Source organism: Heteronotia binoei, chromosome 10 (genome assembly GCF_032191835.1).
Source record: "Heteronotia binoei isolate CCM8104 ecotype False Entrance Well chromosome 10, APGP_CSIRO_Hbin_v1, whole genome shotgun sequence".
Lineage (NCBI taxonomy): Eukaryota > Metazoa > Chordata > Lepidosauria > Squamata > Gekkonidae > Heteronotia > Heteronotia binoei.
The window spans coordinates 73,540,657-73,566,880 of NC_083232.1; the positions used below are offsets into that span (position 1 = coordinate 73,540,657).

General features: G+C 39.7%; 1 protein-coding gene across 1 annotated transcript in view; it reads right to left on the minus strand.

Annotated features, from left to right (window-relative positions):
* ULK4 (unc-51 like kinase 4) overlaps positions 1-26,224 on the minus strand; it is a 297,265-nt gene that overhangs the window by 144,864 nt on the left and 126,177 nt on the right. Inside the window, exons 28-31 of the mRNA XM_060247507.1 lie at positions 22,761-22,812; positions 22,530-22,671; positions 16,949-17,041; positions 7,791-7,839 (exon numbers count right to left, since the gene is read on the minus strand). Coding sequence (XP_060103490.1) covers positions 7,791-7,839; positions 16,949-17,041; positions 22,530-22,671; positions 22,761-22,812 — 336 coding nt within the window. The remainder of the gene's footprint in view (positions 1-7,790; positions 7,840-16,948; positions 17,042-22,529; positions 22,672-22,760; positions 22,813-26,224) is intronic.

Consider the following 26,224-nt stretch of genomic DNA (forward strand, 5'->3'; position numbering starts at 1 on the left):
ACCACCAAGAAGAGGCTGTGGATAATGCATTCCTGAAAGAAATTAGAGCTCTTGCAAGCATGCATGAATGAGGAATGATGGAACACTTCACTTATTCTGATACACGTAGGAAGATGAACTCTGTAAGCCTAGAATCTCCAATAAATTTCTGACACATCTTGCTAAGAGCTTCCTCGTTGGTGGAAGGAATGAAGGACATGATCCTAATCAGTAGGAATATCTTGGCTGACAAAGTAGAAGCAGCAGGAGCTTTTGCAGGAATGATAATGCAATAATGCTTGATCTATAGATAAGCATAATCACCTCAGTTAAGATGGTAACATGCAAATGTGTAATAAAGATGTGCAATAACTGTTGAACTCGTAGTTTGTCTCGCCAAGAGGGAGAATTATGCACAACCTTGTAGAAGCAGCACAAATGACGAGGAGACAGGAAGGCAGCTTGATTTTTAAAGATGTTGGTCAGGAAAGACCCCCCCCCTCCTCCCAGGCAACCAAATCTCTGCCTTGTATTTTCCAGTATGCATGGTACACAATAGAAATTATTTAACTGAAATTATTTACAGCTGTGTTTTTTTCTAATCTCAGGTGTGTGTTTGTTTTTCAATAACTTTCCAACCTATGTTTTTCCATATAAATAGACATGGTTTTCAGAGCAGGTGGGATCTGAATTATTCTCTTGAGATATTCCATCTTGGGTGATACCAGAATTGGAAACTGAATCTTACAAAGACATTAGGGGAATAATATAGCAATCAATGTTCCAGATATTCAATTTACCTTGTTATAACCTATAAGATTTTTGTTTAAATTAGAGATTTGAAAGAAACTCCCCCAAGGCTGCACTGTAACTTGAAAATGTAACTAATGTCAGAATAATTATTCCTGATACTTTCATCACCTGTCTTCCAGCTTTCCTAGAGAAAAAGCAAATTTTTGCCTAGCACCCATGAAATGAGAAACACAGAGATTTTATAGTGTTTAATGAAACACTACAAGTATTTTGAATTTTATTGCTCATGAAATATAGCCATTTTATTAAAGATTTTTGGAGAAAAATGTTCAGTTAATCCTCCCCCCACCAATCCAAAACATCCAGTAAAATCTCTTATTCACTGCGTCTTCTGATGTTAGTTACTTCAATTTTGAAAGTTTCTAAAATGGAAGTATATTACTAATCTAATATTTATAGGAATCGTATAAAAAGATTTTCAAGGACTTCTATTTAAACATTTTGAAAACTATCAGTAGTTAAAACATTTGCATATTTATTTTTTTAATCCTAGGAGTAGCCAGATTTTCCAGCTGGAAACTTTTGTTTTTAATATATTTATACGTACTTTTAATCTTGCTTTAATGTTTTCATTGTTCATCACCATGGGGACACTACATTAGGTGGAAAAGTGGTTTAAAAATGTTAAATAAAATAAATAAAACCAGGTTATTCCAGTCTTTAGTGGCATTGTTGGTGTTCTTGCCACATGTGGCAAGTGAGAGAAAAAAATATTTTCTCCACTGTTTAATTTATGCAGAAGCAACTACCAGACCAAGACGAGAGATGTGCTACTTAATATTACAAATTAGAGGGCTGCACTAGACAATCCAGCCCATACTGAAAAGCATAGCTTTGGAGATGCTACTCAACTAATTACAAACTCAGTGGGCCACTTCCTGTCAGCCATTTAGAAGGCTGACAGGAAGCCTTCTATGTGCAACCGAGACAGAAGCAACAGATACTTTTTGCTGCCTTAAAATAGATATTCTAGTGGTAGCGGTGGAAGTGCTTTCAAGTTGCAGCTAACTTATGGGGACACCTCATGGGAAGGCAGCTTGCCACTGCCTGCCTCTGTGTCATGACTCTGGACTTCCTTGGTGATCTCCCATCCAAATACTTACCAGGATCTACCCTGCTTAGTTTCTGAGATCTGATGACATGAGGCTGCCCAGTTAAGGTCACAGATATTCTAGAGTCTTGTAAAATATAATTTATAGTAGTCCCTCCAACTCATTGTATATTTCAGCTATTTTGATTATTTTACAGCCACAAAGGTCTGTGAAACCTCTTGTTTAGAGGATTACAAACTGATCCACTATAACACTGAAGCTCAGTACATGTATAGCTCAGACATGGAAAAAGGTGCTGAAAACAAATTCTCATTTCTTAAAAATAAAAATATATTGTGTTCAATTTACTTTGAGCAAGGAAAAAATATCTTTCCAAAAGTTTAATTTATTGTTTTCTGCTTTACAAATATCTAGGCATTAAAAAATAGATCCACATAGTTCCAGACAATTTTCATATTTATTAACCTCCTTGAACTTCAAATACTGTAAAGAAAGGACAAAGCATGACTACAAAATTTGCATTTCTTTCTGCAAACTGATTTCAGTGTAATAGTTTTCTCTCAATATATCTCATCCAGCCTTTAATAACTCATACATATTAATTTCATGTCACAGCAGGAAAACAGTAAATTTATTATCAGATCTGATGATGATATAAGGGACCATGTTTCAGCCACAAAGCTGCTAATCTGTAAAATTTTATGTTCTAATGCTTGCTGAAATAGTTATTTTAATAGCAATAGCAAACATGTTAATAAAACATGAGTGGGACCTTCCCAAGAAAATCAGTGGAAGACACCTGAGCCCTGGTGGAATGTGCCTTAATCAGGAGTGGACATTCAACCTTGGAAAGTGAGTAAGCCAACTTGATGACAGAAACCACTCATCAGAAGATCTGACAAGTGGCAGGGTCCAATGAAACAAATAAGGAGATTGTCAGCCTGACAAGACCCCTTCATACAATCCAAATAAAGAAAAAGTTTTCTTTAAATCTGGAGTGTGTAGTATCTGTTCCTCTGGGTCAGAAGGGAAGGGAAAGAAGACTGGAAGGACAATATCCTGAGAAATATGAAAACTGGAGGCTACCTTAGGTAAAAAACTTAATCTAGTGAGGAGCACAACCTTATCCATGTGAAACCTGGTAAAGAATGGAGAACAGCTGAGAGCCCCCAACTCACCCACCCTATGGGCATATGTAACAGCTAACAGGAATGTCATTTTAAATGACAGGAAAGACAGGACACATATAGCAATGGGTTCAAAAAGTTTATACTAGGGATGGACATGAACTGGGGAAAATGGTGGTTCGTTTGATCTCTGACCCAGTTTGTGGTTCATTTGGTTTGGGAGATATAAACTCACTGGCAGTCTTCAGCAGGCTCTCCCCCCACTCTCCAAGTCTGGCGAAGACTGGATTTGGAATGGCCGTGTTATAGTCTACCAAAGCAGGTGCCGCCAGGAAAGCTCTACTTCTTCTTTCTTTGTGATTGGCCTCCAGAGCTGTCATTCAAGCTATGGACAACTGCTATGGGTGTTTCTAGGACTCCCAGAAGCCCACCCCCAATGTTGCCTAGAAATTGATTGAATCAGCGCCAGGCATTCTGGGAAAATGAACCACAAAAATAAAACAAATGAAGTATCAACTTCAGAACCAGTTCAGAATGAACTACAAATTGGCCCAATTCATGCACGAATCACAATTCGTGGTCCAGTTCATGCCCATGCATAGTTTATACATTAAACAGGAGAGAACTAGGGAAAGGCTCCACTGAGGAACAGGTTGAAGGACTAATGGGTACATATTAAACAGACCCTTCAAAAACCTTTTTGCACAATTTAATGGCCATATGAACATATGAAGCTGCCTTATACTGAATCAGACCCTTGGTCCATCAAAGTCAGTATTGTCTTCTCAGACTGGCAGCGGCTCTCCAGGGTCTCAAGCTGAGGTTTTCCACACCTATTTGCCTGGACCCTTTTTTGGAGATGCCAGGGATTGAACCTGGGACCTTCTGCTTCCCAAGCGGATGCTCTACCACTGAGCCACCGTCCCTCCCCTGAATCACTGGGTGACCATCCACACCATCATGTTAAACAGAAATAGCCATCAGGTACATCTTTATCAGGGAAAGTAAGTAATATTAAAGATAACATGTAAAAGGCAGGACTCTGGTGCAAAACTGTTATCACACAACCAGGCAAGAAACCTTTTCCATTTTGCAGCATAAGATTTTCAAGTAGAGGGCCTTGTATGCTGAAGAGAGGACCTTGGTCACCCTATCAGACCAAGTAATCTATCTTCTATTTTCCATGCTGTGAGGTAGAGCACACTGCTGCATCCACACTGTGTTGTAGGAGAGGGCCTATGCGTAACAAGTCTTCCACTGGAGGAATTAAGTTCTCCACCAAACAGCTGATTGGTGCTGGAGGAGGGGCCCCGTAGTTGGGGATCCTTGCCCCAGGCAGGGCCTGGCAAGCCTATTCAGCATTTGGGGAGGGGGAGAGAGCTGGTCCCTGGTCCCTTCACAGCATTGCTTTAAAATGGCAGCATTTTGGACCCACAGATGCCATTATGTCAAGTTTGTCCCTACATTACAAACATTTTTCAACCTATGTTTTCTCTGTAGTAGCACTGAATGTTGAATCACCAAATTGATCTATGTTATTTATTTTTAATACCTTTTTTCATAGAATTTATTTGAAATTCAGTGGTGGGAGGTGATGGAGAGAAACCTCCTATAGTGATCCAAGGCCTACATCGATCCCATAAACAAAAGCAGAGGGGAGTGGATGGGTTCCAGCCTGTTTTAACACTGAAAAACTGACCATAATTGTTGTGTTTTTAATATGTATGTACTAGAAGAAATTTGCAAAATATTGCTTTTGGACACTACTGTAATTCACCTAAGTAGGAAGAATGTATTGAGTTTGGTATAGATAATGTGCCATTATCCAAAATAAATTTTCCTGATCTCCATGTGATTGCTTCTCTTTTAAAACCAGCAATCACAAAACTTAAATCTTGCACTAAGTTTCTACAGGCAGGGTATGCAGCAGACTATGAAACATTTTACAGATAAATGATGTACACCTAATAATTGGCAATAATTCCATCACTGAAATATATCCACAGAAAAGCCCAATTTAACTAACATTTATAGGGTGTCTTTTATGGAGTGGCTTAAATTTAAAAGACTAATTATTAACAGTTGATAGTTTTTTAAAAAAATCACGATCTACTTTTTAGATTATATTATCATTATGCAAGTCTCTTGCATCATCATTAAATATGAAAAATAAATACAAAATTCAAAGGAGTCCTTTTGCATATGTGAGGCAACTTCCATTAATAAAAGAACTATTTTACAACTTGCATTAGATTGCAATCATATATCATGACAAACCTGTGTTTGCAATGGATGCAGACACAACTAGTTGCCTACTCACACTCTATTTCTCTTCCTAACAGTGTGACTATAGACTTCCTGGTTTTGGAAGCCTTGAATCAAACACCAAAATGCTGTGAATTTGAATGCAGAAGACTAGAAAAACTGGACTCTTCTCTCCAAAAAACAGGAAGCCTGAAGTATGGGAGGACTGATCTTTCCAATTTATGATGGTGGCAAAATCTTGGTGGTACTCAGTGAGGAGTTTGGTACTAAGATCAGCTCTGTGGGGAAGCAAGTTACTGAAGTAGCTGAAAGTCCTTTTTTCTCCCATTTGCACTTGGTTTCTACATTAAAATCATACCTGGACTCAGGTAACCTGATCATACAGATCCATGCAACAGTAACCTTGACACCTGACCACTGCAAGAGGCTGTATGAGGATGTACTGTTGAAAGCTACTCAGAAATATCAGATAGTATGAAATGCTGCAGCTAAACTTCAGGTTGCAGTCAGTAAAATATGCATATTACACATACTTTGCAATCATTGCACTGGATACCAGTTTAGTATAGTGGTTAATTGTGCAGACTCTTATCTGGGAGAACAGGATTTGATTCCCTGCTTCTCCACATGCACTGGCTGATGTGACCTTCGGTCAGCCACAAGTTCTTGCAGAGCTGTTCTGCTTAAGGACAGTACTTGGGAGAGCTCTCTTAGACCCGCTTCACAGGGTGTCTTTTGTGGGGAGGGGAAGGGAAAGGAGATTGTAAATTGCTCTGAGACTCCTTCAGGTAGTGAAGGGTGGGGTATAAATCTAATCTCTTCTTCTTCTACTACTTATCTGTTCGAAGAACAATTCAAAGTTTTGATTCTTAACTTTAGAGCCTGGGGCCCTCGTATATGCAAGACCAGGTCTCCTGTATACTCCCAAATGATATTTATGGTCTACCAATCAAGGCCTACTATTGCTTCCAACCTGCAGATATGCTTAGACTTTAAGTGCTTGGGCTAGGATGTTTTCTGCGATATTGCAGAAATGGATTCCTGCAGATGTGAGGAAAGCCTTCACTTTGATTACTGCAAAGCTGAATTGTTTTTAAAAAGGGCTTCACCTCTATTTTAGTTTTCTTTTGTTCTCATTAGTTTCTTTTACCCTTGTATATTTTTATTTAATTTAATATCTAAGGAGTGAAATGGTTTGAATAAACAGACCAGGCTCTTACCCCACTCCTGACATGAGATTTCTAACACAAGAAAATTTATATGGATATAAACCCACTACCCTCCTATTATATGTCACTGTAAAGTGAGCATTCACAAAATAACTTTTATGTAATTTTAATTATATTTAATTGCATCTCATAAATAATCTGATTTCTGGGAATATATTTTGCACACAGCACATCAATTTTGTATGGGGTTTCTTTCTAGAGCATTTTACTGCAATGTTTTACAATTTAACATTTACATTAGCTCATCAAAATATTGGATAAACTTAAAATATGAACTAATAATATCTCAGAGACCACATATGAGACCTTTTCGGAAGCCTGTTTCAAAGTACATTGACACAAAGTTAGATATCTCCTGCGTGGGCTTTTACTGTGGCAGTGTGCAGGCTGTAGTGTAAAGCAATCTAGATGAGGTTTAAGGTTATGTCAAGAGTAAAAATTTAATATCTTCAGAGGAACACACCCTTGCATTAAACCTTTTCAATTAATGAGGAAGCATTTTTTAAAAAATACTTTCAATGAAGACACAGGTACAAGCCACCTCTCGGCATTGTCTCACTATTTAAAGGAAGCAAGCTGAAAACACTAAAATATCTTGAGATGTCACTAGTAGCCTAATCTTAGATCAGGTAATTCAGATGATCATTAAAATAAAAATGGTTTTGTGTCATGTCCAAATCCAGCACCAGAACAGCTAGAGAAAAGTGAGAGCAACAGAAGGGTACTCTTCTTCTCTGCTAAACCAGCCTTATAAAAATTGGTTACAGAGCATAGTTATCTTTTTATAAATTTGCAATGCTAAGCTGTGGGATATGTTCAAGTTCTTATTAAAATGGAAAGTTATGTAATAACCCACATATTGCTACAGATTTGGCACATTCAATGCAAATGAAACAGATGAACACAAATGAAGTTGCCTTATACTCAACCAGACCATTGGTCCATCAAGGTCAGTACCGTCTACTCAGTCTGGCAGCAGCTCTCTACATACTCAGGCAGAAGTCTTTCACCTTACCTACTGCCAGGTCTTATAACTGGAGATGCTAGGGTCTGAACTTGGGACCTTCTGGATGCCAAACAGATACTCTACCACTGATCCATGGCCCCTCCCGAAATACAGTTCTAAGAATTTAAGCCAGCATATGAAGAATAAAACAGATTTTTTTTTGTAGTACATCCGACAATACCACATTCATCTGACAGTCCTGTACAGGCTTTTTGAGAAAAATCTGTTGAGATACCATTATTAACAAGAACAATAGCAAAGTTAATATGGCTTTAAATCTACTTTAAAATCAATTTATGAATAACAAATATATTCTTACCATAATGACTTGAAAAATCGCTCGAATGAGATGAATTTCTTGAAGAAGACTGTAAAAAAGCAGATTAAATCACTGAACATAAAGTAGCACAACAAAATCTTTGTTGAAATAATCAGTGACCTACAAACTCAACTACTTCAACTTCTACTACAGCTATTATATACAGCAAATGCAATACTGCTTTGAAAATTACTCTTTGGTCTACCTCACTGATGTGAGGCAAGTAGGTGGAACAGTAAGTAAATGAATATTTTAAAAGGCAGCTATTATACAGAAATATGACTGAATCCATCAAACAGGCAATGTAAGTGATAAAATAATTTGAACTAATAGCCCACAATAGACACGCTGAAATTAAAACACATGATGAGGCAGATTTTTATGTATGCCTCATTAGCTACTTTATATTTTCCTGTATTAATAAACTTACATATATTAAGAATCACTTCATGTGTATCTGATAAATGATTATCCAGCAAGTTCCAGATAAATGAATGTGCAGTTTTATGACAACACAGAGCATAGATTAGGTATTAAAAACTTAAAGTATGAGCTTAAGTAGTTAATCTTTGCCTTCTCCTCCCTCAAGTAGGCCCTCGACTCCCTTCTCTTGCTGTGAGTCTCATCTCTGACTTATTCTTTCTTGTCCATCTCTAATTTCTGGTTCTGCCAGTACTCTTCTTCAATTCAGGACCATAAGAACTATAAATGTATCTTCTTGATTAAAATAGCAAGTCACCAACTACACATTTGCCCAAACGTCATTCTTTTTAACAGTGAAAACTCAATTACATATAAAAAGCATTATTCCAAAAGGTGGGTAAATACCAATGCCACTCCTTTGTAAAGTAGTTACCTATATAGCGGAATACTACCAAGGTGGGTGGGGGAGGTCCTTCCCATTACATCTGTTATGGGAAGAGGGATTATGTGTGGCATGCTAGTAACAATGAATGTGAACAAGGGTTAAAAATCTTTGCATATTCCAAACTGCAGATAAGCACATGGAGACTAGACAAAATAGTAATGCAGGACTGGCCTCCACAGAGGTGGAGCAATTCTGTGAGTGAATGGAAGGCATTTTTAAACGCAGAATACATTCCGGTTCCCTGATTATCTGAATCTCAATATCATACCAGTATTAGATTTGGGAATACCAGGAAATACTGAAATATTTTGTGTCCAATGGACCCAAATCCAAAAAAGCAGATTTTTTTTCTGCATACCCCTATTTATATCTTGTTTTTCTCCTTGTGCTTCAAGGCAACTTACAACAATAAGATAAAAATATCTTAACTTTAAAACTAAAAACAACCAACCAACCCTAAATCCTTTCCCCCTCCATATAAGCCTGCCATTCAAACCCTCAAAATTTCAGACAGGCAGGCTTTGCAGCACTTCCTGAACATCTCCAAGGAGGGGGCCCCCACCCCCTCAGGGAGTCCATTCCACATAGCCAGAGCAAAAATGGAATAGGCTCAGGCTTGGTTAGATTTCAAACAGATCACTTTAAGTGGTAGGACAGCCAACATATGCCTTCCTAAATACCATAGTTGGCACGTTGGAGCATATGAAGAGATGGCAGTTCAAACATGTGGGTCATGCAGGGCTTTTAAGGTCATAACCAACACCTTGAATTGAACTCAGAAACAGACTTGCAACCAACACAATTGTTCAAAATGGGCAACATATATTCCTGGTGGCAAGCTCCTGACAATCATCTTAGAGGAGTTTAAAACTCCCGTCTAAAATCCACCAGGGATCAGGCCTTCTCAATAACGGCACCTTATTGGTGGAACCAGCTGCCGGAAGAGGTGCGGGCCCTGCGGGATCTAGGGCAATTCCGCAGGGCCTGTAAGACAGTCCTCTTCCGGCAGGCCTATGACATTAACTGACAATGAAAAATATCTTGGATGGAACAAAATGTATCTATAGGCCGCCGGTTTTATTCTATCTTGTTTTTATTAATTTATGGTTTAATTTGTATTTTTAAATGTTTTAAACTGAAGTTGTTTGATTTATTATGTTGTAAGCTGCCCTGAGACACTTAGGTGAGAAGGGCGGGGTATAAATCTTAATATAAATAAATAAATAAATAAATAAACTTTTTTCTGCTATTAAGACAATAAATAGTTTTTAAATCTTTCTATAACAGCACATTAAATCCATCATTCCCCCCCTCCCCCCCAAAAAACCCACCCATCTTTAAGTAACAGCTGTTCAAAGATCAACATCTGAAAATACATCTTGCCAGAAAAAAATGGTTGGGACCTGCCAACTATTTAAGCTCAATTTTTCTATCATCCAAAAGAATGTGGCTTCCAATCACATTAAACATACAATATATAAAATATATATTAGCAAAATCCACTGCAAAATCTTTACAAACAAATTGTATGTCTATAATTGCTCCTGGGTATCAAATCCTTGAAAAACAAAAATATGGGAAAGGTTTGAAAGTTCAGTCTCTTTATAACCAAGTTCAGTCTCCTTATGTCTGAAATCAATGTTGATGATCACAAGGAAGGACTAAACACATGAGCCCTTCCTCCATGTGCTCACACTATACAGACAACTCAAGGACTGCATGGAGGCAGGACCTACTCTCACATTTCATTAGGTGAATCAATACACAGATGGCTCATCTGCACAGGCCTTGTATTAAACTGTACAGTAATGTCAAAAATGTGATTATCCCTGAAAACTAGGAAAAAACCAGCTTATCAGGAATCTGGCTCCCAACCCTTGATAGGACACCTTTGGTGCCATCACTGAGGATAAAAAGTTTAGATGTTATCCTGGACTCCTCCCTTTCCATTGAGGCTGGGTTGCTACTGCTGCTAGGTCAACCTTTTATCATTTTTAACTGGTCAAGCAGCTAGTTCCCTATCTCACTTCCCAGGACTTAGCCACAGTGATCTATGCAAAGGTCACTTCCAGACTTGATTACTATAACTCACTATATGTGGGGCTGCCCTTGAACTTGACCTGGAAACTGCAACTGGTGCAGAATGCAGCACCATGTGTGCTGACAGTGAAGCCTATGTGGGCTCACATTCAGCCAGTGCTCCGCCAACTGCAATGGCTGCCTACAGAGTACTGGATCCAGTTCAAGGTTCTAGGTCTGACTTTTAAAGCCCTATGCTGCCAGGGATCTGCATATCTCAGGGATTGTCTCTCCCCATGTGTGCTCCACAAAGCCCTGCGTTCAACTGACCAGAATTTTCTGGTTGTTCCTGGCCCAAAGGACATCCGACTAGCTTCAACTAGGACAGGGCCTTTTCAGCCCTGGCCCCAGCCTGGTGGAACAAGCTCTCAATCAAAATCAGGGCCCTGTGGGATCTATTTCAATTCTGCAGGACCTGCAAGATGAAGCTGTTCCATCCGGCTTTTAGTTGAGAAAGAGGACATCCAAATTCTTCCAACTCTTGGCCTCCCCTACTGGTAGCCTTGGCTTTGAGGTAGCAGCAAACCTCGATCAGCTGTGCTCAGAAGGGTCCATCATAGCATCACTACCAATGATGTTTTTTCATTACCATTTCAATTTTATTTTTCTGATTTTATATGGTCATTGTGATATTGTTTTATCATCACGATTTATGTGACCTTGCAACCACTCTGAGCCCACTTGTGAGGAGGGTGGAATATAAATTGAAATAAATAAATTTTAGTGGTTGAATACTGCTAGCTCAGTCACAAGTCTGCAGTATATTCCTTTCATGAAACAAACAATTGAGTAGGCTTACTGCAGCAGGGTCTAGATATGCAATGGGGATTTTGCATTTTGCCATTTCCCCCTCTCTTTTACAAAATATATTCTGTAGTGCGGTTCTCGACAGGATGAGTACACGTATATGCTATTACGTTTGGTCACAGAAATGGTGCAGACAGAACAATGTGCTGTACTTTACACACTGCATAGTTCAGCCATATTTATCATCAGAAGATGTGATAATCTGTTATCATCATCATGTGAGAACAGAATTAAACTAATTTATGATAGCTAAATGGAACCTTCAAAGAGTTATGTTTGAGATGAAGTCCATCCTTAGCATGCTTGTGAGCTTCTCAGCCTAGATCTGTAACTACAGGATCATCATGTGGAGGCAACACTTCACTGTCGTGCTCCACCTTGGAATTTTCAGCTTTAATTTCAAACAAGTAAGTCCCTAGTTCTTTTCTTTACAGAGATATGAGGAAAAATATACAAGCAGATATTCTTTTGCTTGCCTGAAAATGGTGGAGTGGCACTTGAAAGATAGCTGAAGCTGGGATAGCTAAGCCCTTAATAGCTTAATTCATTTTTATCTGCTCTGTTCCATCATATTTTTCCCTGGATCCTTTACTCCTTCAGTGTGCATAGTATTAAATTATTTATTGGGTAGAAAACTTTGGTGACATTAATACAATTATACTATTGTGTTGCTTTTCCATCACTCCACAGTAATCATATACATCCATATACCTGGTACAAGAGGAAAATTTCTAGGTTGTAGGAAGATACCTGCAAGGAGGTGTAACTTTGGAGGTAGAAAACTTTGGTGACATTAATACAATTATACTATTGTGTTGCTTTTCCATCACTCCACAGTAATCATATACATCCATATACCTGGTACAAGAGGAAAATTTCTAGGTTGTAGGAAGATACCTGCAAGGAGGTGTAACTTAGAAACCTCCCATTTAGTAACTAAGGTGCTATTTAATCTCTCTCTTCCATTCCCTAGCTTTCCAAACAGTTTTGAATCCTACTCCACAGTCTTTTATCCTGCAACATCATTTGACAAAACATAAATACATTAATTAAATCAATAAAGAATCTGAAGTATGATCAATATCAAATTTCTCTCTGGATAATTCATGATTTGCTATATGTCTGCTTCTAAGGCTTCTATCCCTGCATGTGAGGAACTTGAGATGGGAGACAGAACCTGACATTGAAAGCTCAACTATATTTGACATTTAGCACAGTTAATTTCATGTTATTATTTTTTTTACTGATAAGTAGCCTGTCTCTTTAAAGCTGCATGAAACCTCATGGTTCATACCTAGTGGCATATGCAAAGTATTATTATTATAACATACCAACTCAATGTGACATCATCAGGGCCCACTCTATGGTATCACTGTATCTCACCCATGATAAGCTTCACTTCCCACTCTATGACTCACATAGTTTAGGATGATCGGGAACTGGCAAACCTAGCTCCCGCCCCCTCACAGAAGTCATGCCCTCTCACAATAAAATTTCTTGTTACATACATGTCTCAATGGCATCTAAGGTAACCAATAACTAGCAACAAAACAATGGACTAGACTGACCTGCATTTGATCAAGTAAGTCAACTGTTGTGTTTTATAATGAATGAGCCAATAAAGAAGGTTGCACAGCATCAGTTGTGAAGCTATGAATATGTTAAAACTCCTTAATATGACTGCAGTTTATACCAAAAGTACAAAAATTAAGCTAAATGATTGAATTTATAGCAGACATACACTATATATATTTATATTACGGATGTGTTATAAATTCAGTCCTCAGGCTTAATTTTATATAGACACATATACTACTAGGAATAAGGTCCGTTGTGAGGGAAAATACAGCAGGCTCTAGAAAGAGGATCTGGGCAAGTGCCCCCCCTTGCTGTTTTCCCACTCCCCCCACCCATGACATTAATTCACCCCCCCATTTGCTATCCCACAGCTGAAACAGATGCTGGCTCCCCCCCCCCCCCCATGTGTGTGTCCCCATGTCTGTGGTGGCTCAAAGACCTGAAAAAGACCCAGAATGGAGATAAGGAAGAATAACTATGTGAGGTGGAGGGGCATGATGACAGTCACACAGACGCTGAAGCTCAGCATTCATTTTGTTTGCATTCCTTGTGTCCTTTTCCTGTCATATTCAGCCTTGTGGCATTTAGCATGAGCGTGAGCTTGTGGAATTATCTGGTTTTTTTCATGAGGCTTGGTTGTGTTATGGTACACCACAGAGTATGCACCTCAAGGTGGCTGTTTTCTGTAGGGGAACTGAACTGACTTCAGTTTTCCATCTTCTCTCCCCTCCCTGCAGCCACTCCACAGTCCTTCTTCACAGTGGAGTACAAAGCAGGAGGGAAGCAGCCTCAACAGGTTATAATGACACAAAGTCCACCCTGCAAAGCAGTCATTTTCTTCTCTGCCATCTGGAAAGCAGCTGTATTTGAGTGACTTCCAGCCCTCACCTGGAGATTGGCAACAATGGTTCCCCATGAGAACATGGCATTGCACCTGTCTGAGGTTCCACCCCTTATCAAACCCCACCCTCTCCAGGCCCCACCCCTTAAATCTCCAGGAATCTCCTAACCTGGAGATGGCAAACACATCTCCTCCCATTTATCTTCCCCTCTGACTTCAGCTGATCATTTACTTCCCTTTCCCTGCAGCCTCTATTTAGGAAAAGGAGAGTCCTTCTGCACAGTGGGAGGGGGGACCAAAGCAGCTCACATCATTCTCCTTGCACACAACCCTGTGAGGTGGGTGAGGCTGCAATTCTGTGACTGGTCTAAAATCACTCAGTCAGCTTCCACAGCAAGAACCTGTGTCTGGCAGGCCCCACTCTGAAGTCATGACTTCAATGCCCTCCTCGAACTCCACCACAGAATGTCCACTAACCCAGAACTGGCAGCCGTAGTCAGAACTGGCCCCAGTGAGTATTCCCTCAGAGGCCTGTAGTGATACCTTTCAGACCAAGACTCTCTTTCTGATAACATCTTTTCCCTTCCAGAGGAGGATAGGGAGGAGTTCTTAGCCAATCAAGGAAAGTATCTCTTTAGCTGCTTCCCTCCTCCTCCCTCTCTCAGCCAATCCAGGTTAGGGTTTCTTTCTCTGGTCTGTAAGTAAGTGCAACAAGCGGCTCAGCCAATGGGAGAGTAGTGAGAGCCAGTAACTGCTAGAGCTAAGGTTGGTTGTGTTTCACTGAGAGAATCAGATTTGCTGGCTAGCAACAGCCACTCAGGTGGGAGAGAAGAGCAGACTGAACCATTGGCATGCAAGTACTCTTGACTGATAGTTTAACAAGCCAAAGGCTAATGCCGTACAGTCCCACTGAGCCCCAACCAATCAGGATGGTCAGATTTGTCACCACAACAGGAGAATTATTTATTACAGATCTGCCTATATAGTATATCTATATACTCTATATTTATGTACGTTATGTGTTTTATCAATTCAGTTCTTGTTTGTATGCAATTATATGTATGTACGTTAATATTACATACAAGCACAACTTCCACTATCAGCTTGTTCTTCTCTTTCTCTAGCACACAATTATCCACACCTCTGGCTGCATTGTTCTACCAGCACCCATCAATTTTATTCTTCACACTTCAAAAGAGATTGTCTTGATAGGCTAGACAAACCTATTCCAAGTACGCCAATAATCACCATCACTATGAGCCAATTATTAAGTTAGCAGAGATGAGCAAAGAATGAAGAACAATTGTAGCAATTTCACGTTCCTAGAAATAATCAGTATCTAAATTGCTACTGCCGCCATTACTTTGGAAAGACAAAGACAATCATTAGCACAGATGAATAAACAAATAGCTTCATCTGTTTGCAGACTATTAATTATGAATCCTAAACCTACTATCATATGCTGGCCCAGTATTGACACTAATTATACAGATGATCTACATGCAAGGAGGGACTCAGGTATCTACAAATACTCTATATGTCAATTCAGACTGAGGACTGGGAAGGCCATTAGGTAGGGAAGTAAGAAGCTAGTAAAAGAAGAAAAGCTAGTAAAAGCTTCTTACTTGTTTATTTTAAATATCTGAGTTTGAGTGAGCAACTCAGCATGCCTGGACATTGGGGGGGGGGCACTATATCACCCTAAGGACTTATAGGTGTTATCTCCTCGAATGGGATGGCCTCCCTCTGTCTTAACCTGGGAGCCCAGTGTTCCCTCTAAGCTGAGTTAGTGTGAGCTACCCTCACAGTTTTTTAGCCTCCAGCTCACACATTCTGTCTTCGCTCAGGAAAAATGGCCCCAGAGAAAACGAATGTATGTAGTAGCTCACAACTTTAATGCCAGTAGCTCACAAAGTAGAATTTTTCTCACAAGACTCCACAGCTTAGAGGGAGCATGAACCCCTTCCCTCCTCTCTCTTGCTTTGTCCTGTCACTCATTCAAAATGGCCTTCTATGGAGACATATGTCTCTGCAGATCTCTCCTGTAGATACAGAGTTCTCATACTCTGAAACACAATGCCAGACAAACTGACCAATTGTGATGGAGAAAGTACTCTTTAGCCTTCTTTCTCTTCTTTTGACTGCAACCTGAATGTGAACTGGATTAACATGAATATATGTAAATTTATCTTTTTGAAATATAATTCTTGGGAGATTTATTTACTGCAAATCAGTATCACTTTTCCATGGCTGAAAAAAATTCTGCTATATTAACCAAATATACCAGTAATTTCTATCCTGCCTATCTTTCAAGTTCAAGCTGACTTATCTTTTTCTGAACCTAAATACTAAGAAGTCTTTGGATTCAGCATTATTTTATTTATTTATTTTATTTTTGCAAATTTATAGTCTGCCCTTTCCCATAATGGGCTCAGGGTGGATTACAACACAACAGGGCAGGTAAAATCCAACAATAAAACAGTTAGAACCATTAAATAAAAATAAAGCAGCATGGGTGGTGTGAACATAATTCGCAGACTGAGACATAGAAGTCATAGGTGTCTTGGATGTCAAATGTCAGCCTGGTCCCTGGCTATCAGGATGGTAAATCAGTGCAGAGAGGCCAGTTAGATGGTAAATCAATAAGAAAATTAATGAAATGAAATGAGGGCGCCTGCTTGACTCAGCCAAAAGCCTGGCGGAACAGCTCTGTTTTGCAGCCTCTCCAGAATGGTAGTAAGTCTGGTAGGGCCCAAAACTCCATGGGGAGATGATTTCACTAAGTCAGAGCCAGGGCTGAAAAGGCCCTGGCCCTGGTTGAGGCAAGTCAGATGTCCTTTGGGCCAGGGATAGTCAGGAGATGTTGGTTGGCCGATCGTAGTAGCCCCCAGGGCTCGTATGGGGCGAGACGGTCCCACAGGTATGTCAGTCCCAGGCCATGTAAGGCTTTAAACATCATACAAAATTCAGGAAGGAATGTGTTACCTTGTAACAGCAGGACCATATTCAGTCAGGGCAACTAACAGTTTCAGAGCATAAGCTGGTACTGGGTCAGGAGCCATTAGAATTTGTTCAAATCTGGGGCAAAAGAAAATAATACAACTATTTCAATCACAATTTTCCATGAAAATAATTGAATAATGTTATCACAAATATATGTGTAGAAGTGCATCTTATTTTCTAAAGGACCTATATTGCAAGATGATGCAATATATGGTAAATGTAATGAAGTTCTGTTACCAAAAACACCACCAAATTGTCCTAGTACCCAGTATATTATGGTTGCCTTACTTTCTGGGCCATAACATGATAGCAGTCAAGGATGTTGAAAGAGCATGAGGCTCCCCCGAAGGTGGCTATAAAAAATAAAGTTCAATGATAGCATAGTACAGCTATGATAAAGGAACCAAGAGCATTATCCCCAAAGTAGCAGCATGATTTTCAGTTGTCAAACATTTTTAAAGAGGGGAAAGGAGAACAGCCTTGCTGCAATAACAGAACCTTGGGGTGCACAAACCTGTAACTATTTCTGAATACTACAGTTTTTATTATAGTATTCTTTAAATCTCCCACTCACAAAGTCAGAGGAGGACAGCGAAGTCTGCCCACTTATTGACACGTCCTCTTCAAAGTACCAAGCACAACAGTACTCATCCAGCAATTGTGAGCTAAGTTACAAAACTGCTGCTGCAATCTTCTTTTCAGTTGTTTACCGTAGTGTGGTTTTACATTCAAGGAATTATACTCGTCACATAATCTAGTAATATTTTTTGCTAAGGAACTCATGCTTCCACAACTATTACATCTTTTTGAAAAGGAAACTGTTTTTGAGTGAGCAATTAAAAGTAGGTTGAACGGTTATTTTTCAGGTTGCAGGTGTACACAGAAGAAAGTGCTGGTTCATTTTCTAAAGGATTAGAAGCTTTGATTTAGAAAGAACAAATTTTAATATTGCACACATGACCATCTCCCTCATTTTATGCTTTGGAACTGCTGTGCAAGAAAAATAGCTTAATTTCCTTGTTGCTCTCCCCAACAGCAGGGGCTTGATGCTCAGCAGTATACTGGGTAGTCACCATGAGGCTTCCCTTAATACTCATTCCCCTTACTCATTCTGCTGTGTCCTTTAGGGATGGGCACAAACCAATTCACAAGCCAAAATTCAGCATGAACTTGGCCTGGTTCTTAGTCCCCAAATTGGTGTTTGGGGAAGGTGTCTTCCCTGAACATTTACCAAACTTACGTCCAGTTTGGCTCTTAGGGCCATTTAAACCTAAAAACTGTGGGTCTGCAACTCACCTGTTAGGTTTAAATGGCTGGCAGCCATTTCAGCCAAACAGCACACAGGCATACCCACCCCACTATTAGGCTGAAATGGCTGCCAGACATTTAAACCTATCCATTTTGCTCCTCCCAGCTTCAAAATGTGGGAGGGGGAACAAAACAAACAGGTGTAACTAGTCAGAGGGTACACAGACAAGCAGGCCCTTGTAGAATATGCAGGTCAAACTCAGGGGAAAAGTGGGTGAAGCTGAGGGCAGATGCAGGAGGTGGCAAGGAGAGAGATTTAAGCCACCGGCACCAACAGCATGGGACCAGAGAGCAAAGGAAGGACATTGGCTCTGAGAATCTCTCTCTCTTGGAAAGACACCACTGAGATGCCCCCGAGGACAGAGGACTCAAATACAGAGATAGATGAAGATATTGCAGGAGTCTTTCATCTGTAAGATTCTCCTTGAACACACCCCTTAAGATCAGGTCTGAGGAGAGGACCCTCAGCATTCAGCTCGGTTTGGGACTATGTTAAATGGTTTTGGGACACTTAAAGAATAAAACACTTTACTGCAGCAAGAATTGCCCCATGGCCTTCTATTTCCATTACAACAGGTTTAACAGCTCACAGCCATTTAAACTTAACAGCAGACAGGTGCACAAAACAGATTGACCACCCCTGGGCCAAAAGAAGTTAAACTTCGGACTACCTATGCACGGGCCTTCTCTACCGCGGCCCCTTCCTTGTGGAATCAACTCCCAGAGGAGGTGCGGGCCCTGCGGAACCTTGATCAGTTCCGCAGGGCCTGCAAGACCACCCTTTTCAAACAGGCATTCATGAACGGCTGACCAAGTCCACAAAGAAACATCAAAATGGTCCAGTCTGGAGATCCGCCATCATTCACAAACTGACAGGCATAGCGTCGATTAATAACGGTACTGTCAGATCTAACTTAATGTTTTTAGACTTAGTAACTGTTTTAACTAATGTATTAATCGGTTTGGGGTTAATTTAATGTTTTGTTAAATGTATTGTTGTTTTGCTGTTGTTAGCCGCCCTGAGCCTGCTTGGCGGGGGAGGGCGGGATATAAATAAAATTTTAGTTACTTACTTGCCATAGTATTAGGCTGAAATAGCTGTGAGCCACTTCAGCACTCCATTTAGCTTCCTCCCACTTGGAAGTGGGGGAAGCAAAACACAGAACTGAAATGGGTGCCAGTCATTAAACTCATCCATTTTGCTCCCCCCTGCTTTGAAGTGGGGGGTGGGGTGGGAATGAAACAGATGGCAACCATTTAACCCTTTCCATATGATTCCCCCCCACACACCTTGCCACAGCCAGGAGAAAGAGGGATTCAAACTGGCCAGTTTGGTTTGGGAATTTTTTTGTTCCAGTTTGAACCCTGAATGCAAACTAGAAGTTTTAGATTTGTGCCCATCCGTAGTGTCTTTTACAAGCTAAGAAGCAACTCCAAATAGCCTGCTAATCTGTTTCCTCAAGACACAGAAAATTGCAACTTGTATAGTTTTCTTTGTTTTATGTTTGCTAAATCAGTCATTTTTGTTGTTTTTATGGTTTTCCAGAAGTAACATAATCCCATAATTCCAGCAACAATTTCCATCAAAATTAACTTCTCCTTCTAGTTTTTCAAACCTCAGGCCTCCTAGCATCCTTCCATGCTCCAGCCATAAAAACACAAGTCTGAACACACTGATACCCTTAGGTTTAAGTTGCCAATATCAGGTATCTCTAATGGACCAAATAAGAAGGGCAAAGGAGGATTATTAAGGGTGAAGGATAACATGTCTGCTACATTTTGCTTTCCCTTACTAGTTTCTTCACTAAGTAGGAGTCAAGTGCAGCCTTTAAGACCTGATTCCTCTGTACCTGATAAGCTGTACCTGATTCCTCATCTGATGAAGTGTGCTTGGAGCACATGAAAGCTTACATTCTGAATAAAACTTTGTTGGTCTTAAAGGTGAGACTTGACTCCTACTTTGTTCTACTGCTTCAGACCAACAAGGCTGCCCACTTGGATCTAGTTTTTTCACAGACCTAGAAAATATTGTGGTTGATATAGAAATGTTTTGGAAGATTTCACTAACACCCAAAAGACTACTCTATATATGGGACTATAGGCTATATGTATGGACTATGAAGATTATCCAACTCTTTTACATACTGCACAATCTGGTCATATAATGCTTTATACCCATTTTGTTCTCAATGACCACTTAATTCTTTATAGTATACCCACTTTGGGAATCACTGTCCTAAAGGGTACATGCAGGATTTAGCATCCTAAGTATCCTAGGGAACAACTATGTTAAGTAGTTCTCACTTTAAAACAGTGAAAGAGAGAAGGGTTATAGAAAATGTTTGTTTACTGGTTATAACTGCAGAGACAAACTACCAAAAGTTGCTAAGTAAATACCAAAGCTCATTTTTCTTTAAGCAAATAATTCAGCAACTTGCATTAAATATGGTAAAGTTCAAAATGCTGAACAGACATTCGTTTTTCTGATTTTTCTAAAAAGTTAGGCTATGGGAGCCAGTTTGGTGTAGTGGTTAAGTGCGTGGACTCTTATCTGAGAGAACCAGGTTTGATTCTCCACTTCTCCACTTGCAGCTGCTGAAATGGCCTTGGGTTAGCCATAGCTATCTCAGAGTTGTCCTTGAAAGGGCAGTTTCTGTGAGAGCTCTCTCAACCCTACCCACCTCACAGGGTGTCTGTTGTGTGGGGAGAAGATAAAGGAGATTGTAAGCCACTCTGAGTCTCTGATTCAGAGAGAAGGTCAGGGTATAAATCTGCAATTCTTCTTCTATGAATTATAGGATTCAGCATACTGAACAATTTGCCTTTTCTTAAAAAAAAAAAAGATTATCCATGTTATCACAGAACCCATTTGTTTCGAGAACAGGTTAGAACCAAGCCAAAAAGGTTTTCTGCTTGTGACTTGCTGATGGAATGTTCTGATCTTGATCAGAGATAATAAATATCAGTTAAACTCCATATATAAATGTCGGTCTTTATCTGTGAAAGAAATCTCACAATCCTGCAATAGATGTATATTTTCCCATACTTTATCATGTCATATCTCAGTGAAACATATGATCAAGGAAACATTTTTGTATTCAGAATTAAGATGACAGATAAAACATTAACTGCTCATCTTAAAGTCCAATTTCATGCCTTTGTATTCAGAGGCATACACTGCTCAGCTTCTTTACTCTGAAGTAAGTATACAAAAGAATGCAGACTTAACCAGAATATATTTATAAACAGATTATTAATCATCAATCATCAATAACACATGTGGTTTTCCTGTATTGAGATTATCTCCAGTGGGAAGGGCGGGATATATATATTTGATATATATTTGATATATCAATCAATCAATCAATCCACAGAGGAAACTTGACAGATATGTAGAGCCTCCAGGGCTCTTTTTGTAGCAGGAGCTCCTTTGCATATTAGGCCACACCTCCTTGATGTAGCCAATCCTCCAAGAGTTTATAGGGCTCTTCTTACAGGGCCTACTGTAAACTCTTGGAGGATTGGCTACATCAAGGAGATGTGGCGTAATATGCAAAGGAGCTCCTGCTACAAAAGGAGCCCTGAAAGCCTCTATGTGAAAATGATTTTCCTCACTGCCAATTCTATGCTTTCCAGCAAGACCACACCAATCTTGACATTTATCTTCCCCTTCTCACCTACATGCCTGAACCAAATCCCTACAAATTCTACCCTTTTTTTAAAAAAAAATCACTTTCTGGTACTCCAACCCCTTCTTGAAGGATCTTTTTGTTCAGCCCCATTGCTCCTCCATGAATATAACTGGATTCATTCAAAAGGCCTAATTTTGCTTGATCCTGCCTTCATGTTTTAAGAAAAGTATTTACTTAACATACAATTTCAGTGACAAGTAGACTGATTACAACCAAGTCAGCTTTATTGTAGGTAGAAAGGCAGAATGAAACCCAATAAGAATAGCAGCCAAATAATTAGGCAAGACCTTGCTTCTTTTAAGGAGAAACCAGAAGTCTATAAAACTGCTGTGCAAATGTTGGTGTCTTGCAGCGTGGGCAACTTCTACAATACGTATGGGGAAGGACTGTATAAAACTCGCACTGAGACATCTGGCAGAAGAATGTGTAACAGTGCTCATTGTTCAGTATAACTACCTTACTCTTGTCATTGATCTCTAACAGCAGTTCTTTAAAAAAACATACAGTTAAAACAGATTGGTTAGAGAATTAGTTTTGATTAGAAAAAAATGTTCTGCACTTACTGAGGCAGCAATGAGTCTCTAATAAGAGACAGAAGCTTGTTGTTTGCGTTAAGGTTCTCTTTATCTTCAGCCATGACCTCGTGGCTCACAAGAAGTGATGTGGTTTCTGAGAGCAACCGCAAGCTGAAGAGTCTCCATTCCACTAGAAAAATCAATGTGCCAAGAATGTGACTGCACTGATGTCTAATTAAAGCAAAATGGATATTTCAGTTGATGTGGCCATATATTTACCATTTTGACTGGAGACCAAAGAAACTAAGGGTGGAAGGATGTAATCCATAACCTAAAGGGGAGCACAATACAAATCTGGTTTAAATTATTCAGAAATAAAAATAGAATTCATATATATTGCAATCTACATTTATTTCCCAACTACTGCCTCTAATCTAAGAGCTGAATAATCAAAAATATTTTCATTCACAAACTTGTGTAAAGACAAATTAATTTCAAGTAAATGTCTCTATTTTACATATGAGACTATATTCTATTGGCTTAAGTGAACTCTTATATTCTGTTGGCTTAAGTGAACTTCCTATCAGTTTTACGATTCAATTGGCATAGACTATCAAATAACAAAAAGATACACGTCAAATCTATGTTAATGCTAATCCTGCACTATATAAAGCAGGGGTGGGGAACTTTTTTTCTCCCAAGGGCCATTTGGATATTTATAACATCATTTGTGTTGATAACAAAATTATCAACTTAAAAACAATGCTCTGCCTAGGGAGAATTATTCAGGCTGGCAAAATTAATGCAAATAATTGTTTTTCTATTTGAAGCCATGTGAGGATAGCTTAATTTGACACACATGGCCTCCTGCCCTAGGCAAATGCCTAGGTCCAGGGCTTTTTAGTAGAAAAAACCCGAGGAGGAACCCGAGGAGGCCGCTGCACAGCACAGCTGGGCTCCACAATCCTTGCCAGCCAGGCAGGCCCCAGGGAGGTTGCCACATGACTTGCCTCTGCCCAGCAATCCCCAAGGGCCAGACCAAGTGATCTCAAGGGCCATTTACGGCCCTCAGGATGGACAATCCCCACCCCTGATACAAAGGAAGAAATATGCTTCAGTGGCACATTATCATCCATTTGTTCAGTATAGCGGAAGTTTTTGTGCCAATCAATAAAGCATTCAGTCAGTTGTATCATTCAACACTTCCACTGAATTGAGGTCCAAAGGCTCAGTTTGGTGTAGTGGTTATGTGTGCAGACTCTAATCTGGGAGAACCAGGTTTGATTCCCCACTCCTCCACTTGCAGCTGCTGGAATGGCCTTGGGTCAGCCATGGCTCTCACAGAGCTGTCCTTGAAAGGACAGCTTTTCTGTGAGAGCTCTCTCAGCCCCACCAATCTCACAAGGTGTCTGTTGTGGGGGAGGAAGATAAAGGAGGTTGTAAACCACTCTGAGACTCAGAGTGAAGGGTGGGATATAAATCCAATGTCTTCTTCTTTGAATTTTTTTGAACAGGATAATCTAGAACTCAAGTACTGAAGGACCAATACCTACCAAAAGGCAGCACAGACAGGCATATGTGTTTTACCCACTGCTAATGTGGATGCCAATACAGTTCAGCAGCAATGTGGCTTCTACATGGCAGGTTTCCTCAGTTTCCTTGTCCACATTTCCCTTGCTGCAGTCATCCTTCCTACCCTGAGCTACTGGGGACTTTTCAGTTTGTTTTTTAATTAACTGAATAGCATTATATTGATATAACATTATAAAAGTAAGTCTCTAGCCTCTTCCATTACAGAGTTATTTTTCCCTTGTATTTCTGCAGAGACAGAGACTTACTTTTAAAAAACAAAAGAAAACTGGGAACTCAGAGAAGCGTTTAAACATATTGTTATACTGATATAATGGCATTCAATCGCTGAATTTAAAAAACAAAACAAAAAAGTCTCTCAGGGTGGGGAGAGGAAATGGCTGCTGTGGGGACAGTGTTATAGAAAATAACATGGGCAGGGAAATCCAAAATTCCCTATGTACATGGTAGCTATTCGGGCTTTACTGCAATGTTTCACAGCAAAATTTCACCACAAAGGAGGTTTAAGAAAGATCAGAAAACAGCCGGAGAAACTCCAGGAGGTGCATGAGTGCACAACGATATTGTGGAGAAACGGGGGGAAAAAACGCAGTTCCCAACAGTGTTAAACCCAGGACAGATGATCCCTGTGGAAATGGCCACAGTTTCCATAGTCCTATGTCTTCAAAGAATATGCTGATGGAATTTCATTCAGTCCATGGCACACATTCATTATTCTGTTCATGTAAAATAAACAGTGAATGGATCAAAGAGAAGATAGGGTCCTTACTGTCTCAAGTTCTCCATATGTAATAAATCTGTGTCAGAGGTATATAAGAATGTAAAGGTGCCCATGCTGGATCAAACAAACAGTCCATATAGCCATACACCTAATTTCTTTCTTTATTTCAAACAATCTGATTACCCAACAGTCAAGGACAACAAATATTGTGCTATTACCACCCACCATTGTATTTAAGCCACTACAGCCAAAAATTTTTTCACAACCAGCATTATATTAAAATTAGTATCAGCTAGCAAAAAAGTTGGAGAAGCATCAGAAGCAATCACTGGCTGAATCACTAAATCTCTCAAATGAGTCACGAGTATGAAATCAAAGAAGATATGTACCAGATCCTCATGGACACAGACTATCTGAATAAAGTAATCCTCAGAATCTACCCAACAAAACAACAGAGGGAAAAGTGATCCAGTTTCAGGTAACAGTTTCATGCCCCCAGAAGGCCTACACAGGATAAATCCTTCCACTGTTCTTGCTACTCTGTTGCTGATATTGATGGTTATGTTCTCAACATTTAATCATTATGGCTAACAACTACTGATGGATCTATCTCCTTCATTAAATTGTTTAATCCCTTTTAAAGCCAACTAAACGAATGACTATTATTCTAATACTCTATATAAGATGGTATCTTTTTGAGCTTCTTGGAAGGTGAGGATTCCTCAAATGTTGACTTCACCTTGATTTATTTTTTACCATAATACATTTTTATTCTATCCTTCCTCCAATGAGACTAGGTTGGCTGTCAACCAATGTTCCCTCTGAGCTGTGAAGTCTTGTGAGCAGAAATTCTACTTTGTGAGCTACTAGCATTAAAGTTGTGAACTACCGCATAAATTAGTTTACTCTGGGACCATTTTTTGTGAGCTAAGACAAAAATGTGTGAGCCAGATGCTAAAAAACTGTGAGCTAGCTAACACTAACTTACCTTAGAGGGAACACTGCTGTCAACCCCTCCCTTTATTCTCATAACAAGGTGTGTCATTGAATATCTGCTCATAGGAGCATACAAATACTGTGAATACAGACCAGCTTAAATAACAGGAAAGAAAGGTCCCCTGTGCAAGCACCAGTCGTTTCCGACTCTGGGGTGACGTTGCTTTCACAACGTTTTCACGGCAGACTTTTCATGAGGTGGTTTGCCATTGCCTTCCCCAGTCTTTTACACTTTCCCCCAAGCAAGCTGGGTACTCATTTTACCGACCTCGGAAGGATGGAAGGCTGAGTCAATCTTGGGCCGGCTACCTGAATCCAGCTTCCGCTGGAATCGAACTCAGGTCGTGAGCAGAGAGTTCAGACCACAGTACTGCTGCTTTACCACTCTACGCCAACAGATGTAGATATAATTTTAAACGAACCAACAACATAGCCA